The sequence below is a fragment of the Solea solea genome, chromosome 15, assembly GCF_958295425.1.
Source record: "Solea solea chromosome 15, fSolSol10.1, whole genome shotgun sequence".
In the NCBI taxonomy this organism is placed as follows: Eukaryota; Metazoa; Chordata; class Actinopteri; order Pleuronectiformes; family Soleidae; genus Solea; species Solea solea.
The window spans coordinates 5359221-5378203 of NC_081148.1; the positions used below are offsets into that span (position 1 = coordinate 5359221).

The 18983-nt window shown below is 40.7% G+C and overlaps 1 protein-coding gene across 7 annotated transcripts in view; it reads left to right on the top strand.

Moving 5' to 3' along the window:
• The window catches only part of itsn1 (intersectin 1 (SH3 domain protein)), a 52683-nt gene that overhangs the window by 30191 nt on the left and 3509 nt on the right, over window positions 1-18983 (top strand). For 4 of the 7 annotated variants that reach the window (XM_058652372.1, XM_058652371.1, XM_058652375.1 and 1 more), the window contains 24 exons: window positions 102-346; window positions 535-709; window positions 805-891; window positions 992-1140; window positions 1518-1597; window positions 1691-1863; window positions 1976-2021; window positions 2293-2414; window positions 3864-3987; window positions 4520-4717; window positions 12121-12242; window positions 12841-12947; window positions 13737-13838; window positions 13943-14024; window positions 14453-14551; window positions 14903-14986; window positions 15815-15898; window positions 16495-16626; window positions 16733-16813; window positions 17209-17330; window positions 17436-17518; window positions 17999-18082; window positions 18649-18713; window positions 18868-18976. In XM_058652372.1, coding sequence (XP_058508355.1) covers window positions 102-346; window positions 535-709; window positions 805-891; window positions 992-1140; window positions 1518-1597; window positions 1691-1863; window positions 1976-2021; window positions 2293-2414; window positions 3864-3987; window positions 4520-4717; window positions 12121-12242; window positions 12841-12947; window positions 13737-13838; window positions 13943-14024; window positions 14453-14551; window positions 14903-14986; window positions 15815-15898; window positions 16495-16626; window positions 16733-16813; window positions 17209-17330; window positions 17436-17518; window positions 17999-18082; window positions 18649-18713; window positions 18868-18976 — 2755 coding nt within the window. Of the gene's footprint in view, window positions 1-101; window positions 347-534; window positions 710-804; window positions 892-991; window positions 1141-1517; window positions 1598-1690; window positions 1864-1975; window positions 2022-2292; window positions 2415-3863; window positions 3988-4519; window positions 4718-6717; window positions 10943-12120; window positions 12243-12840; window positions 12948-13736; window positions 13839-13942; window positions 14025-14452; window positions 14552-14902; window positions 14987-15814; window positions 15899-16494; window positions 16627-16732; window positions 16814-17208; window positions 17331-17435; window positions 17519-17998; window positions 18083-18648; window positions 18714-18867; window positions 18977-18983 lie in introns of those variants that run through there. The other 3 variants (XM_058652373.1, XM_058652377.1, XM_058652376.1) reach the window with 2 other exon arrangements.

Here is an 18983-nt window from a genome sequence, read left to right on the forward strand (position 1 = left end):
TGAGCTTAATCTGAACTCGCATTCATCTCTTTTTATCCATGACCTATTGAACCTGCAGACTTCATGTGTATTATTCATAATCCCACCGCTCTGTGCGACAGGTGGATGAGTCACAGACGGGTGAACCGGGCTGGTTGGGAGGAGAGCTCAGAGGGAGAACAGGCTGGTTTCCAGCCAATTACGCAGAACGGATACCAGACAGTGAAGCGCCGATCAGCCTGCGAGCCACAGCCTCGGCCACACCCACCACTGCCCAGCAGCCAATGTCCACACCTCCTCCCGCACCTGGGCACGCCTCTTCTTCCGCATCCTCTGCTAACAGCAACTGGGCCGACTTCAACACCACGTGAGTCCAGCTGATGCTTTTTAGAGCCAAAAGTAAACAAACACCAGGCTTAAAAGTCTGGTTGAAAACAATGATGATTCAACAATGATCAAAAATGTGCTTTGCTTTACCTATAATCATACCCAACTGTCAGTACAATTGATATATTCTGTATTAATATGAATATACATGTTGGTGTATGTCTGCAGTTGGCCCTCAAATACAGCCAGTCAGTCAGACAGTGAGGGATGGGACGCATGGCCGACCTCTTCAGCCAGCCAGAATCCATCGCTCAGTGTTCCCTCAGCGCAGCTACGGCAGCGTTCTGCCTTCACACCCGCTACCATGACAACAGGCTCCTCTCCCTCACCTGTGCTGGGACAGGTAAGGACAATACGTTGGCTTGTTTCTGGTGTCAAAGATGAGCTGCGACCTGTTTCTACATAAACATCTCAACTGGCTGTTATTGTGTTTGTCAGGGGGAGAAGGTCGAAGGTCTTCAGGCTCAGGCTTTGTATCCCTGGAGAGCGAAGAAGGACAACCACCTCAACTTCAACAAAAATGAGGTAGACGAGCATTCTTCCATCTTCAGATTTCAGTGGACGGTGTTTTATTTTTGTTTATATAAAAGATTATAGATTTATAATCTTCTTCATCTTATCGTAGATAATAACAGTGTTGGAGCAGCAGGACATGTGGTGGTTAGGTGAACTCCAGACCGGACAGAGAGGCTGGTTCCCCAAAAGTTACGTCAAGCTCATCTCTGCCACCATGACGCCCCCTGTTGCTGCCACAGTACGCAGCAAAAACACCAGGTAGGCTGGAACGCTCAATCAACAATTAATTAATCATCATGTCAAATAAATTACAGTAATCTTCTTATGTCAGGGTCAGATTCATTCCTGGATTCCTTTTGCCAATTACAGAGCGACCAGGAGGTCTGAGTGTATCTTTTTTTACTTTATTTACAACTCCTCAGGATCGTACATCAACTTTAGTTCCTTCATGAATTTAAAAGTTACTGTTAGATTTCTGAGGTGAAATCAACTGGAATTCCAGGATAATTTGTGTGGTAGACGTGAAGTAAACTTCATGTTATCATTGTAAATGTGAGGTTTTCATTCCAAACTTGATTCTTGATAATGCAAAGCTTATTTGCATTTTAAATGCATTTGCCTTCTGTGTCTCGTAGTGAGTCTGGAGTATCGGAGAGTCCTCCCAACGGAAAACGACCCACTCCTTCTCCACCTAAACCTTCCGAGTCTGGAGAAGGTAAAATATACTGATGCATGCACAAAATGTGTGTGTTTGTGTTTACAACTGACATAGTTGACTCTGTTCCCTTGTCTTTGCACACGTGTGCAGAGTACGTGGCCATGTACACGTACGAGAGCAGTGAACAAGGGGACCTGAGTTTCCAGCAAGGAGATGTCGTCATGGTTACCAGGAAAGAAGGGGACTGGTGGACAGGCATGGTCGGGGGCAAGACTGGAGTCTTCCCGTCCAATTACGTTAAACCTCGAGACTCAGCATCAGAGGTAAGAGTTCATTGAGAAGAGGTTTGAGCTTTGACTGCAGTTGTGTTGTTGAGTTCACAGAGTGAGAGAAACATTCACCTGATTGTTCATCTGAACTTTGCTTTTGTTTTAGGCTTTGGGACCAGCAGGGAAGACTGGCAGCTTGGGAAAGAAACCAGGTGACCTTTTTCTTACTTTATGATTATGTTTTAGTACCTGTACTTTTACCATGTCACTAAAATCTGTGGTTTATTACATTTCATAAGAGCTTAAATCTACATTCAAACATTTCTTTTGTCATGTTTCAAGATAAATGCTGTCAGAGATTGATTTACTCTCACTTCAAACTGCATCTACACATTAACCCTCACACACTGTCCAGGCTTCAGGTGCTATGAGAGCAGAACTCACCTCATCATCTTCCTCTGCCTGTCTTTTTCTCCCCCTCAGAGATTGCTCAGGTGATCGCCCCCTATAGTGCTACAGGAGCAGAGCAGCTGACGTTGGCTCCTGGACAGCTCATCCTCATCAGGAAAAAGAACCCGGGTGGCTGGTGGGAGGGTGAGCTCCAGGTATGCAACTACATGACAACTCCATATCACGATTCTCAATACTAATCATCAGTAAATGTTCATTTTAAACATTAGCATGATGTATGTACTTTTATATTGCATGTTTATTATTGTTTATAGTACTATACAATACTAGTACTATACTGTTAGTGGATTATGGGTTGCTGTGTTTGCAGTATAATAAGCAAGGTATCTGAGAATTACCAGATACTGTACTGCATGTGAATGCATGACGGTAAATCTGCTGCAGCTTCACATTGAAAGTATTAAAATATGGTAAAGGCAGCATATTTTTGCTATAATATAATCGGCCTTTCACTGTAATGTAAATCAAGAGATCAGAGAGAGAACTAGACTTCTGCACCTTGTCCTGACCCTGTTTCCAGCCCTGAGGAAATTGGGCCCGTGAAGGTAGACTTTGACCAATCACAGGCAAGCTCAGAGAGACAAGTCAAACGTATTGTCTGTTCTAACAAAGCAGGTGTATGTTTACATTCCTTTAGTGGAAATGTTGCTATTCCGTCTTTGGGAACCATTACTTATGCTGCAGAGCAACCTAATAAAAAAGGACAGAGTTTAAAATAGAAACAGATTATATACACACATGCTAACACAAGCATAGAGCTCCAGATGTCAATAACTCAGTTTGCTTCTGCAAAAATGAACAACACCAGTGGTGGTTTCAAGCTTTAAGATTTCATTGCACACTTTTAATCCACAGAGATGGAGCAATATATCACTTAACTTGACAGACCCCAAATCTGACCCCTATAATGCCCCTGCTGTGCACTAAAAGCATGTTAAACGAACAAGTTATTGAAGGTCAGATTCTATCTCTGATATAGAGTTCTCATCAAACAAGTCAAATCTGTTTCCTGTGCGTTCCAATTGCTCCTTTTCCTCGGCTCGCTTCAAGCACATTTTACAACAGTAATGCATCTCTGCTGTCTCTCTGGATCTTTGGGTATCTGGTAAAACTCTCCCTTTGCTTCTCCCCGACTATCTTGGCATTCTGGTTAACTTGGTCAACATTAGCATTTTTACTTTTAATGAACACAGCCGGTGAAGACACTGAATTGTAACGCCCTCCTTACAAAGGATTTTACGGTAAACGCCTGCGCACCGACGACTCAGGCTGATTTGTAAGGACATTAAAATCAGGTTTTTAAAATAAAACAGTGAGAGCTCCGTGTCTCTGAGCAACATCCCAAAATGTTAGTAATTAACCCTCAATGGACAGTCAACTATTTTTCTAACAAAACTGCCCACTACTTTTATCTGGCAAAACAACTTTTCCCTTGTTATGATTGGGCTTCAGTTTGAAACGTTTATCTGGAAACTGTTAAATGTAACTGTCATTTTATACAGAGACTTATTGCGTAAAACAAGTCCGTGTAGACGGTTCATGTGATTCATGACCACTAACGTTCTGTATTCTGGCTGGTTCAGGCTCGGGGGAAAAAGAGACAGATTGGCTGGTTTCCGGCCAACTACGTGAAGCTACTCAGTCCCAGCACCAGCAAGACGACGCCAACAGAGCCCACGCCTCCTAAACTGGCTCCTACCAGCACAGGTACACACTCACAGTGGATTATAGTTACCCTGCAAAATGTTTGTGAAGACCTGAGATGATAACATTTGTATTTCATTGTTTTTTTAAGTATTTTTAAAATCAGTAGCATGTTTAATTTACTTTGATGTAATCAAATTAATATATTCATCTGCAAATGCCCATTTCCTTCATTCATTTACTTCCAGATGAACCTTAATAAATTAAGGAAAACATACATTTATGTCAGTATTTCATTGGTTGTTGTTGGTCTTTGAAACAGGAGAAGCTCATTTCAGGCCCAGTTATTTATGCATAAATTCTTACATAAATTCTGCAAACAAACAACTAGAACAAGGAAACGCGCTAATGTAAAACTGAAATGCTATAATAGTGTTTTTATTTACAGTGTATACGTACAGTAGGCTGTATCGCTGAGCAAATAACACACGACGAACAGCTTATTGTCAAACATTATTGTTAAAACCGTTTGATATCATGTGACTCTAAAGCTGGAAATAGTAAGAAATATTTTCCGTCCTGTCTGTCTGTGGAGAAGCTCTGTGTCAGGTGATCGGCATGTACGACTACGTGGCGCAGAACGATGACGAGTTGGCCTTTCTGAAGGGTCAGGTGATCACCGTGATCAACAAGGACGACTGTGATTGGTGGAAAGGAGAGCTCAACGGAAGGGAGGGGCTGTTTCCCAGCAACTACGTCAAACTCACCACAGACACGGACCCGAGCACACAGTGTGAGTGTACACTAACACACACACGCACACACACACACACTTCAATCACAGAACACATTCAGAAACACCACAATAAACATACTCTGTGTGTACACACTGAAACACACACACACACACACACACACACACACACACACACACCCCAGAGCCAGGTGTGGAGATGCTGTCCCTCTCTCTCAGTCTTTGACCCTGAGGTGGACTGAGCTTTGACCTTTCACCTCTGACACTCTTTGAGCCTCTTTGATAACCTGCCAACCATGCACCACCTCTGGGTGGTGTTTGTGTATGTTTGTGTTTATGTGCATGTGTGCATGTGTGTGTATGTGCACAGCAGTGTAAAAGTGTTTCCTCTTGGCCTTGCATGCTCCCTCAGCATGGTCTTCTAAAGGCAGAGCAGTGACACGCTGACCGTAATTGATCTTTTCATCTCTTCCACTTTTGATCAATCTGTAATTTGATTTCATGTTTTTATTCAATAATTAAGCCTGTAAAAATCATCCCAGTGACAAGAAAAGCATCCAGTTAATGTTAGCTTCATATTTAGATGAATCCATGAGCAACAAACTTGTGACAGAGGAACTCTATGACTATTAGAATAAATCATTCTTTTTGGCAAAACATAAATAAATTGAGTAATTAAAAGTAATATCGCCACTCAGACATGTTGCTTCTGCAGCTAAACAGAATTCAGAAGATTAAACCTCATAGATCTGGATGATTTACAGATACAACTCTTTAAACATGGGTTTAAAGAGTTGTGAGTTTACAGTAGTATGTTTTCAGGCATGATATGAGTCCATACTCGGCTCATGTTGATATTTATTAAATATCACTGTAAGACAATTGCTACATTTGGTCATTTTCAATAAGACGACACAATATATCATTTGAGCAGCATCTTTGCGCTGTGCTCTTGTTCTTTAGTCAGGGACAGGCAGTGTGAAGGTCAATCAGATCAACACATCTTTTGTTCTGCTTCATTCCAAACTCACATAGCTTCTCTGTCTTATCTTTATACATTTACTGAACATACTTAAAGTCTTGTTTAACTTCAGTTGAAGGTTCCTTCTTTCTTTCGTTAGGCTAACTGCGTGTGCAACAAACCCCCACTATCATTTTTGTTCTCTTCAATTACTCTGGAATGAAACTACTATTATCATTTAAAAATGCATTAACTCCTCTGTTGCTCTGTTTATCTGGTCAGCACAAATGGAGATTTTCAGTCACATTCCGACTATTAACTGGGAACAAAAAGCTCTGTTAACACTTTCAACTTGTCAGTTTTGTTTTATTTTGTTATTTGTCACCACTGTTGTGTCTCGTGAGTAGTAAAGTCTGACACTACAACTCAAGTTTACACCGGCACGTCAACTCATCACTCGACTACTCAGTGATATGCATTTTAGGATGTTAGCATGGATGCAGGTCAAGTCTGAAACTGAGCTGAAACACTCATTAAGATGCAAATTGATTTTTTTTTTATCTGCAATACAATATTTTCACAAGTCATATACAGAAAATAACCGAAATCACTGAGCGACATGGCATTGCAGTATCAGGGGTTTTTTTCTCATATTATTCTAACCTATAATTTAGGAAAAGTTTACTTTGCTTTTATTGTCCCAGATGCGAAAAACGCAAATATTCAAAAACAAAAAGTACAAAAACGATTTTGCACAATTCCAATGAATCCTAAAATACTAAGAATTGTGTTGTGAAAGTTTTGAATATTACCAAAAGTGGAAAGTCAGCCACATTAAGTCTGTTGTGTTTGACCAATCACTGCATAAAACAGTCCACAGTAAATAACCACAGACTGACTCTGTCCTAATATGTGTTGCCTGCTCTAGATCCTGCGCTCCTCCGCTAGATTAGACCACACCTCCACACTCTCTGTTTTGCTGCACGCTCCACCCACCTAGCACCCGATTGGTTGTTGTTGTTGTTGTTGTTTTGTTTAGTTGTTTTTGTTGATGTTGTTGTTGTCGTCCTCTCTCTAGGATCATATCATTACCCAGAACCCCCCTCTCCTCAAAGCCCTCAAAGAGACCCACTAGGCCACTCAACCAATGGGACAGCACCAAGAGGTCACATGACCCGGAAATGGCGACTCTCCACCAATAGAAGCCAGAGAGAGAGAGAGAGAGAGACAGACAGACAGACAGACTGTAACGTTAAAACGCCCAGTGGTGGCGAGAACTCTGTCTATGCATGGCTCTGACTGGACTTGGCCAAACTCTGTTTATCTAAAGGCTCTGGCTCCAAACAGCACTGGTCAACAGGAGGGAGATCAATAGTCAGGACTCCTCACTAACTTTCCTCTCCTCCTCTTCTCCTTTCCTCACTCTTTTCTCGCTTCTGTCTCTTTCGGCTGGAAGGTGTTAAGAGGGAGGGAGGGAAGGAGGAGGGGAGATTACAGGAGAGCAAAAGAGGAGACATGACTATTGAACTACTTCCTCCCAGATTGGACTGATGATGACTGTATACACACACACACACACAAACACAAACATTAACATACAGTAAACACACACACAGGCCTGTCTTAACATGGTTCAGTGGATAGTGGGTCATTTTGTGGCTTCATGAGAGAATCTGTCACAGGATTCTTTCGCTTCTCCTCTTTATTTTTCAACTTCTATTTTTTAACCTTGCTTCCATTGGTTCAGCAGCCTCACTCACCTGTCAGTCTAAAGTGTTGGCCACGCCCCTCACTAACCCCTCCCCCTCCAACAGCTTCACAGAACGACCCACTATCTGCTGGAGGACAAGTCTCAATGATAGTCTTTTAGGCTACATCCATACCTGTTTGTTTGTTTGTTTGTTTGCTTGCACAATTTCTGCTCCAGATACAACCATTGTCAAAAACTGAGCTTTAAAAACTCTGTTTTTATTCAAAAAGTCTGGAAACGATGATGCAGTGACCTGAATTACCTCCCGTTGGGTTCTTATGAGCTGCGACTCAAGTGTCAGCTGTGAACCCAAAACTCCGTTAAAACACTTCATCGTCGTTCTAATAATATAAATCATGCTCTTCAGTTCCACCATTTTAATTTCACGATGGTTCAGTGAAGTGACAGCGAACGACTGCAGAGGAGAGAGTCAACTTCCTGTTTACACTGGTATGTGTGAGCTCCGTGAACCTGAGGGGTCATGTGATATAAGGCTGATGCAGATTACCTCGGAAACAGAACTTGACTAAATACAGGTCTGAAACTGATTTTCAATGAAATGCTAACGGTATGGATGTAGCCTTACTCTCCTCACTTCACCTCTTCTCTCCTCAAAGCCAAAGACTCTTCCCTTTCCTGCTTCCTTGCTTCCTTTTCCTGTCTGTCCCCTCCACACACACACACACACACACACACACACACACATACAAACAGGAGATGAGGAGAGGTAGTTTTGAGATGCGTCCCAAAGCAGTTAAAGGCTAACTTTCTACCCTCGCTGCTGCTGCTGCTGCTGCTCCCCCTCACTCTGTGGTTTTCCAGCCAGTCTCCTCTTGTTTTTTTGTGCTTAAGGCAAGGAGGCAAGGAGGCATAGAATGGGGGGCTCAGCAACTGGAATGGGACTCAGCCCATAGTTCAGAACTAACGTGGAAAGCTAGGCTGCAACTGTTTAGCGTACAAGCTAACCTAATCACACGCAACAAACACAGTACGGTACTGGTGCACACACACACACAAACACACACACACATTTCTCACACTCATGTATGGTGATAATGTTTTTAGCCATAGTTGTTTAACATTCTGAATATGTATTAACTTTAAATGATCAATTTTTATGTTCTGTTGGGTTTTTATGTTTGTTTACATGTTTATCTGTTGCTATGATGATGAGACGCTGTCACGTTTTGTTTTTTTGTTGTTGTTTTTTTTAGGGTGAGACACTGACATGACACAGATTTGGTACTAAATATGTTGCAGTGGAACAAAATTGTAATCAGAAAAGAAAAAAAAAAAAACATGCTCGTATATGTCATTCCAGATAGACTGGCATTTGAGAGGATTGATGCCACGCTCGTGTCAGTATGTCAAAGATTTGACCTGTAAAATCACATTTACATTAGGATTATGTTTTCACTCTGACGGTTAGAGAGGCTGCCTCGTAGGCGGGAGGTCGGTGGTTCAAACCCCAGCCAAAGACGTGGAAAATGGTACCTCCAGCCTCTGTGTTACCACTTAGCATTGAGAGATATGCAGGGGAAGATAATCTGCCACGGACAAGTACTACTCATAGCGTTAGGCACTGACGCAATGCTTATGACCGTTATACAACACTACCTTCTTTTAGAGGAGTCGCTTTGGGAACATCACTCTTTTTATTTCATGCTGACGAATGTCACTTTTAAATATGAACAAATGAACAGACGCTCCATGTCCCCGCCCACCCCTGCGCTGCTGCTGTATACACACAAACGCTCCCTCAGTCATGTCTGACAGTTTTGGGTCCAGTGTGTAAAATTTAGGTGAAATTATAAAGAAATATAGGAGGTAAAATAATTATGATTCATTTTTTTTGTACAATCACCACATTGTATGAAGAGAGCTTTTCTATTTTTATCAGGAGCAGCGTGAGCTCTACAGTAGCCCACAATGGACAAACCTCGTCCATCACACACATATGGTGGTGTGGGGATATTCATCGGCAACATGAAATGATGCTGAACTTTACACACTGTACCTTTAACTCCAGCACAGACATGAGAGCAGCAGAGATCATGTGGTCGTAAATGACGCAAACACGTTTCCCTGAATATCCAAATATTCTTTTAAACAGTGTAGATATTTTTAGTTCACTATCTTGTGATTCTCGAGCTTTACCTTGGTGAATCTTTTTCACATTGTGACGCGCAACAGAAAGTGTTCTAAGCCTCCAAAGGTCTCCACACTTTTAGTTCCCTCTGCACTGTAAAAACAATGATCGTAATTATTTCACCCCCCTGTGAAAAATGATAGCGTTACCTGTGAACAGTTGAGCATCGACACTGAGGCACGGGAGAGAAGACTCGTACGCGAGCAGGTGCTACTTCCTGGAATCTGCTTCCATTCATTCATAAATGGCAGCTTTTCGCCGCCTCGTATGAAACATTAAGCGCTGCATCATCATACGTCATATTTTCTTATGTGTCATATAATCAGCTTACCGGGTCAGTGTCGCAGGTGGACTGACGGGTACAGTTACCATGGTGACGCACACCCCACGTGTTATTGTTGCCACTTTTTTTTCCCACAGCGACAAAACCAGCTTTCTCTTTGTTCCCATAGCAACAGACTATAGTATTACAAGTAGTTGCCATAACAGATTTCTATTGTTTTGTTTTGTTTAATCCAGATGACAGTATTGTAATTTTTAAAGTTTACCCTTCAAAAAAGAAAAAAAACAAACACAAACAATGAAATGAATTAAACCGTTATTGCAACTTTTTATAAAACGAGCAATAGAGTTATTATGATTATGATATTGTTATTAACTTGCTTGGATCCCATTGGCTCCGCGGTGTGTCAGTATTGGAGGTGAAGCTCTCTGATTGGTTGACAAGTCAAAGACTGTCCGTTGTTTGCGAGGCCGATACTCGAGGCCCCAGATCCTTGTCTCTCAGGGTCAAAGAGGACGTTTGTGTCCCAGTTTGGTCACCGATGGTCGACACTTGTCACAGTCACAGTCAGTATTCTTTAGATTAGAACAAAGAGACCGTCTAAACCAGAGCCACGCCCCCCTCTGCGGCCATATTTGTCCCCATCTGCATCATTTGTGGACTAAGCAGATGAACACACACACACACGTGCGGCTCTGGTTTAGTCTGTTTAAAAATGAAAAGCTCTGTATGAACTTTTGCTTCATCTGACGACTGGTGATGTCTGATGCTTCATGTGGATTATAAACAGCAACTGTGATGAATACGTGTGAACGGATTAACATGCCAAGCCAAATGTAACCTGACTGCACTTGGTGTCAGTGCGTGCATGAATGAACCAGTGAGTGAGTGAGTGAGTGAGTGACTGAAATAAAGCATGATTGAGCAAATTAATGGACATAAATGGTCAGATGGAAACGCATATAGGAATAAAAAAGGACACATAAATGAATGAACTGTACAGAATGTTAGTCGAGAGCGTAGCGTCGAGAGTAAAAAGATGTCCCGAAGGTTTTATTGGTGGAGATTTGAATGAAGTGGTGAATCTGATTGGTCCTGATGATTAAACGCTCTGAGACAGACTGCAGTCGACTGGCTTCGTTACTCATTCACTCACACACACAAAGTTTCTGTCATTTATACATAAACACTGGATTTTATGTTTTGTTTAAACTGTTTTCTAATAAGATATTTTAAAATATTGTATATTTATACATATGTATATATATGTATGTATGTATATATATATATATATATATATATATATATATGTGTGTGTGTATATATATATATATATATATATGTGTATATATATATATATATATGTATCAACCTAACAAAAATTCATCTGGTTGGTTCATTTAATATGAAAGTGTATTTATGCTGCCCCTGGTGGCCAAAAACTAAATAATAAATGTAAAATATTATATAATATATAATAATAAAAATATAATATAATAGTAAAAGAAAAAAGACCACACTCTAATGCAACTAGGGTTTCCAGGAGGTTTCCAAAGACTTTCCATGGGATTGGGAACTCAAACTCTGGATTTTTGGAAATATACCAAATTAGAAACTTTCCAACTGCAGCAGTGACTCTCTGCTTTAATTGCTTTCCAATTCCTCTGCAGATTCAGGATGTCAGTGGCTCTTTAAAAGGTTCAGGAAGTGAAAAATATCCAAACATCTTGATAGATTTTAAAATCTGTCAATAAATGAGTCAATCAATCTTATTGGTAATCTGACAGTTTGAAGATACTTTTCATGACAAAAGTGTGATTGGAGTGTTAGTAGATACTGAGATTGCAGGTCCCTAGTTTTTAACTTAATGAAAATCCTGACATTTAATGAGATATATCTTGATATAAAGTGAAAACTTAACTGTTTATCTCTCACATGCAGACACATGTACACACGGAAGAAGCAGTCACGACCCTGGGGTCGTAAAAGCGTGTAATGTTATGCATTCGAATAAGAATAATGAGGGAAAAGTCTATAAAAACTATAAAAAAACCTCTGATAAAAAAATGATAAAATTTAAAACACATAATTTGGCGATATGAACACAAACTGAAAATAAACTGCACCAAACCCTCCTCGACAGCTTGTACCACTGTACATCCAATGCCTGTATCTCGTTTTACATCAGGTAAGTATGTTCATCTAAAGTATGAAAGCAGGTATGATCGGATAATAGGTTTTTAACTCATTCCATGTTTGAGGACGTTTGGTTTGACAGCATGTGTGTGTGTGTTTCCAGGGTGCGCTGACCTCCATCTACTGGACATGCTGAGTCCCACGGAGAGGAAGAGGCAGGGCTACATCCACGAGCTCATCGTCACCGAGGAGAACTACGTCAACGACCTGCAGCTCGTCACAGAGGTGAGAAGAACAAGAGGAAAACACAATCACACTATTTAACACCAAATATTTAGATCTAGTCTGCAAAGACTTAATCCACTGTATCAGTGGATTATTAGGATATGTCAGAGCGGAGATTTATTTAATCTGAAGTTGTTTATTAATATTTATAACTTAATAAGAGAGTGGATGAATCTGTTTATTTGCACAAAATAGTTCATAATATGATTTAAAGCAGGTATAAGCACGTTCATTTACTCATATAAAAATACATATATATGTATTTATATACTTTTGATGGAGGTTTTGCCTTTATTCATTCATTCATTCATACATGTTGTACTATGTTGGCTCTCTGTTAAATAATATACAGACCAAAGCTGACTTGTGGTTGAACTTAGTTGCTGATGGCTGCTATACAATAAATAACAGATATGGTTGATTGTCATTCTATTTCGATTTTTACACTGTTTTATATATTTTAGACATTTTTTAATTGACATTAGTTTAGAAAATTTAGAATTTAAACTTAAAGTTAAACTTTGTAGCTGCATAGACAGTAAAAGTCAAATCAAAGAAAAGACTGATTTTGTGCCTGTGTGTGTGTGTGTGTGTGTAGATATTCCACAAACCTCTGTTGGAGTGTGAACTGCTGACGGAGAAGGAAGTGGCCATGATCTTTGTCAACTGGAAGGAGCTCATCATGTGCAACATCAAACTGCTCAAGTAAAAACACAAAGCACACTGAACTCATTCACACACACACACACACACAATCTTTAACACCGAGCATACCGCAGACGACAGTTTCTGAAAGCTGAGAAGTTGCAAGTCAAAGTCAACATGAGGTTATTATGGTAATTTAGCTCACGCTGTTGCAGGAAGCTGGAGAATCAGCATCTTTGTCACCAGAGAGGAAACAGTTTCCATTTTATGTTCAGTTTTTGGACATTGAGACAAAAACTCAAACGAATGTTATTTTAAATAAGTTTTATACTGTTCAAATTTCAAATTGAACGCGCAAAATCTGGTGTTCATGTTCAACTGCAGTGTTTTTTCTATATAAACGTTTTTGCTTGTCCTCATTTCAAATGTTAAAATACTGTTTTAACATTTCAAATGTTAAAACAGTATTTTAACATGCACTAAATTGTAAATAACTGCTAGATATTGAAAGTTATTCTGGAAAAATGGGCAAAAACAGATGGACATTTTGAGGCTTAGGTGTTAAAGGGTTCAACAGCAAATCATAGTTCTATATTAGACATTTATTATATCTATTAACTTTGATTAGTCGTTTGGTCCATGAAATGTTAGAAAATGGTGAGAAATATTGATTTTTGTTTGAAAATAGTGACGTTTACAAATGTCTTGTTTGAAATATTCAGCTCACTCATAAAAGAGCAAAGAAATGACAATTATCTTCACACTTTAGAAGAAGTGTTCTTCACCCACGGTCAGTCGATGAAGCTTTGACTCAGTCATACGTCATCGTCTTCATGTTGTCTGTGGCAGAGCTCTGAGGGTGAGGAAGAAGATGTCAGGAGATCGGATGCCTGTGAAGATGATCGGTGACATTCTGACCAACCAGCTCCCTCACATGCAGCCTTACATCAGGTTCTGCCTCTCACCTCGTGTCGGGCTTCATTTCCACTTTGACTAATTCAAGTTTGATGTACATTGTACTAATCTTGTGTGTGTGTGTGTGTGCGCGCGGTCAGATTCTGTTCCTGTCAGCTGAACGGAGCCACGCTGATTCAGCAGAAAACCGACGACAACCCTGAGATCAAAGATTTCCTGAAGGTACAGAACACGGACACACACACACAGGTTTCTCACTTATTCACCTGTAACAGTCTCTAACAATTATAATCATTATCTCTCTGACACTTCAAATTCAGCAGTAATCCAGATAAAACGTATAAAACAGGCTTTAAAAAGTCCAGGGTGTAGAAAGTGAAGATAGAATATATTGTACTTAATTCTTTTTGTTTTACCTTTCCCCAGAAGGAGTCTTTAATATTTACACCAGGAGCTGGGTCAGCTCTGTTTTACAGTAGCCCACAAAGGACAAACTAAACATTATTTGAGTTTTGATGCTAACTGAAGGCTACACACTTGGAAGGAAATTAAACTTAGACAGCAATCACTGTTGCTACATGTTGCATACTGTATCTTTAATTCTCCAAGCTTGCATATTGTTTTTAAATCTCTCTCTCTTTCTCCATCAGAGGTTGGCCATGGACCCCAGGTGTAAGGGGATGCCTCTGTCCAGTTTCCTGCTCAAACCCATGCAGAGAGTCACACGTTATCCACTCATCATCAAGAACGTACGTTCCTTGTGTCGTTCTTCTCTTCACGTTCACAGAAAATGCTCTGGCTGACGCTGTCGCTGTAGGATGTCAGAGATCTGGCGTGTCTCTACTCATTTTTACAGACTGTCTGTTTATGATAAGAACTGTCCTATATGTAAATGCTCTGTATTTATATGTAGTCTTGATGACCACTCAGAGCGACCTGGGGTTAAGTGTCTTGCCCAAGGACACGTCGGCATGTAGAATAGCGGAGCCGGGAATCAAACCCGCTAACCGTCGAGTTGAAAGACGACTCGCTCTACCACTGAGCTAACTGTAGACATGCTGTAAGACATACTGTAAGGTTCTTTCTTTCTGTTGTTACAGACCTTAGAAAACACTCCTGAGTCACATCCAGATCACAGCCACCTGAAAGCTGCTCTGGAGAAAGCAGAGGAGCTGTGTTCACAGGTGATGCACGCACACGCACACACACACACACACACTTATCAATGATATCAGGCAGCAAGCGTGAGGCGGCTCTACACAGGATTGGAGAGGCAGCAGAAAGAGCCTCTTGTTGGCGACGGCACATAGGGACGAAGAGGCCTGGAGGCCTGGAAGTGATGGGCTGTGACTGGACGACCACTGCTGACTCACTAACTGGAGGGTGTCGCGGTTAATGGTCCAAACACCCAGAGCAGGCTGGGCACCGTCTGACGACATCAGTTCCAGGTCAAAGGCCACAGTCGTTCTTAGGCGCGACTGCATGTGTGGCATCCTCGGATCTATGAAAACAACTAACTGTGTTTATTTACTTTAATAAATCAATTAAATCTATAGAATTTATAAAAAAATGTGTTCTTTAGGCTTCCTAATTGATTTATTTTTTCAGACCTGAAAGCAGATGCTTCACATTAGTTTCTTCTGACTTGTTGGGCAAAAAGCTTGACTTTAAGCTCATTGCTCGTAAACCATACATGTACTTAACATGTTAAGACATAAAAACCTAGTACGACATAACATCCAAAGGCGGGTTCGCCCTGGACAGATGGACAGTCCATCACCATTCACTCTCACACTCACGGTCAATTTAGAGTGTCCCATTTACCTAATCCCCATATCTGCATGTTTCTGGACTGTGGGAGGAAACCGGAGAACCTGGAAAACACCCACGCACACACGGGGAGAACATGCAAACTCCATGCAGAAAGACCCTTGTTCGGTCGTCATACTGTCTGTCATGTTCATGAACATTTACAGGAGTTTAAAAGTGTGTGTTTGTTTGTTTGTGTTTAGGTGAACGAGGGCGTCAGAGAGAAGGAAAACTCGGATCGTCTGGAGTGGATTCAGGCTCATGTTCAGTGTGAAGGCCTGTCTGAGGTGACTGCAACACACACACACACAAACACACACGTACAGTAATTACTGTACTGTAATTGAGGAGGTTTTTTGTGTACTTGTACTTTTTAAAGTCATTTTTAAAAATGTATCATTTTACTTTTACTTAAGGAAGTACTGTACTTCACACTACATTTTAAATCGCATCTGTTACTGAGTAAACAAGTGAGTGAGTGAGAAAGTTCAAGCATTTGTGACCTTTGACCCATTTTGACTGATACATTATGTGTTTACATATTTCACTCTAATTTGTAAAACAATGAACATGAGATTTGTGTCCTTTTTACACGACACAAGAAAGAACCCCAAGTAACTTTTTCTCTGAGTAAATTTTAATTTTTTAATTTTTGTTTACTTTAACTTACCGTTCATTTTTAGACCAGTACTTTTACTTGTACTTACGTTTAATGTTGTGGAATATTTCATTTCTTTCCACATCTGCGTGACGCACAGACTGGATTTCGACTGGAATCTGAGTCCCATTGTGGTGCCATGACAAATCAACTGTATTTGAATAAAACATGAAAACATGAGATCCTTAGAACTGGACTAATTCTCTCTCTCTCTCTGTTCTTCAGCAACTGGTGTTTAACTCTGTCACCAACTGTCTGGGTCCCAGGAAGTTCCTCCACAGTGGGAAACTGTTTAAAGCCAAGAGCAGCAAAGAGCTGTATGGTTTCCTCTTCAATGACTTCCTGCTGCTGACACAGGTGTGTGTGTGTGTGTGTCTGTGTGTGTGCGTGTGTGAGCACGTGTGCGCGTGTGAGTCACTGACAGTATATATATATATCATTTATATCTCTGTCCCTCTCACAGGTGACCAAACCTCTGGGCTCGTCCGGGTCGGACAAAGTCTTCTCCTCGAAAACTCACCTGCAGTACCGCATGTACAAGATGGTAAGACAACAAACACACACACACACACACACACGTTTAGACACTCATAGACATAAAGCTTTCCCTCGCCCAGGGGTCTGCTACCTGCGGCTGCAGAGCCGTATGTGGCTCTTCAACCCCTCTGCAGAGGCTCCCTGTAGCTTTGTGAATGTTGTACTTAAGTTTTTGTTGTATTACAACACGGATAATTGACGCGATAAAGAGCTGTGAAAAACATGTTTAAATATTAGTACTTCAGTTTAAACCTCACTTACTGAACCCTGCAGATGTTTCCTCGATGTCCTGGTAAATAACTGTGTTCAACTGGACACAGAGCACGGTTCCTGCAGTTTCCCCGCGTGTCCTCTGTGTGTCTCTGAATAACTGAGCCGTCTTGTCTCTTTTGTCTCTTTCAGCCCATTTTCCTAAACGAAGTGTTGGTGAAGCTGCCGACGGATCCGTCAGGAGACGAACCTCTGTTCCACATCTCTCACATAGACAGAGTTTACACGCTCAGAGCCGAGAGCATCAACGAACGGTCAGACACACACACACATGCAGAAACATACGTTTGACACCAGGACAATTTTATTCCAGACGTTGACACAGATGTTGATTGTGTTTATCTTTATATTTGATGCAGGACTGCCTGGGTTCAGAAAATTAAGGCTGCTTCAGAACTCTTCATCGAGACAGAGAAGAAGAAGAGGGAGAAGGCTTATCTAGGTACTTTTGCTTAATGGTTTTGATGATCTTCCAAATCAGTGTGAAATGATGCCTAAAAATTTGATATGAAGATTTACTGGATTATTGGGGAAAATATCCTCCTTGTTGTTGTCTATTGTGTCTACTGTGGAAGATTTGAAGTAGATCCTGCAGTGTTTATGTTCTGGGGAGAGAAATAGTTTGTTGTTGTTGATGATGATAACAAACAAAATCAAAGAAGCATGACTTGTTTGTGTGTTAAAGATTTCTTATGTGTACAATCACCCGATTGTACACATAAGAAGATAAGAAGATAAATTTGTAGATTCACCAACAGTGAAGTGTGAGGTGATGGATATTCAGCTGCAACATGCACCTTCACCATGTTGCTAAATGTTACACACTGTGCCTTTAAGGGCATCGTTGCAAGTGGAAAAACAGTTCAAATGAATAATTGTAATTATATCCAATAACAGCATTTGATGTGTGTGTGTGTGTCAGTTCGTTCTCAGAGAGCTACAGGTATCGGCAGACTGATGGTCAACATTGTGGAGGGAATCGAGCTCAAACCCTGTCGCTCTCATGGTAAGTACAGTCGTAAATAAATGACATATATTACATCGACCATGCCTGTAAGACTAAGCCGACTTTCAATGACACCATCCCGTCCCGTCTCTGCTATAACGTCCAGGACAAACCCCTGTGAAATGTCAGAAATATTCACGAGTGCTCTTCAGCCAGGGTGTTGTCTTAAAGGAATATTTACCCGTTGGAAAGATGAATATCTATCAAAACTGGGTCATCTATGTAGTAGAAATGTGAAATAATATTTGAAAAGGGGAGGGAAGCACTGCTATTCTAGCAATGCAAAGCCACATGCAAACGGTGAAGTATTCCATCTTTATTGTTGTGTTTGTCATGAATGGATCCCGCCGTCTTTTTCCATTTGCTGCGTGTTCTGCTGCCAAAACTCTCTCTGTTAAGCACAGCTACATACTAGTACAAGACAAAGTCCAAGAAAAGTTATCTTTGATCTTCTTTTTTTTATTGTTTTATTTGGTTCAAACAAAAATAGTAACGGTAGTTTAGATAGTAGCTGCTGTTATTGTTGTATAAACAATGTTCAGTTCATGTTTGTCTTTTCTTTCCAGGAAAAAGTAACCCTTACTGTGAGGTCACCATGGGTTCCCAGTGCCATATCACAAAAACATTACAGGTATGACTTTACACATTATTACACCTTTTTCCTTAATAACCTTTTATTGTTTCTAGTTTATTGAGGAGAGTTGTTGTTATTTATGAAGAATCTCTGCATCTGTCTCTTAACCTGGCACAGAATTGTAATAGACGTTATTGTCTTTTCTCTGCAGGACACGTTGAATCCCAAGTGGAACTCCAACTGTCAGTTTTTTATAAAGGACTTGGAACAGGATGTCCTCTGCGTCACTGTGTTCGAACGAGACCAGTTCTCGCCTGACGGTCAGTA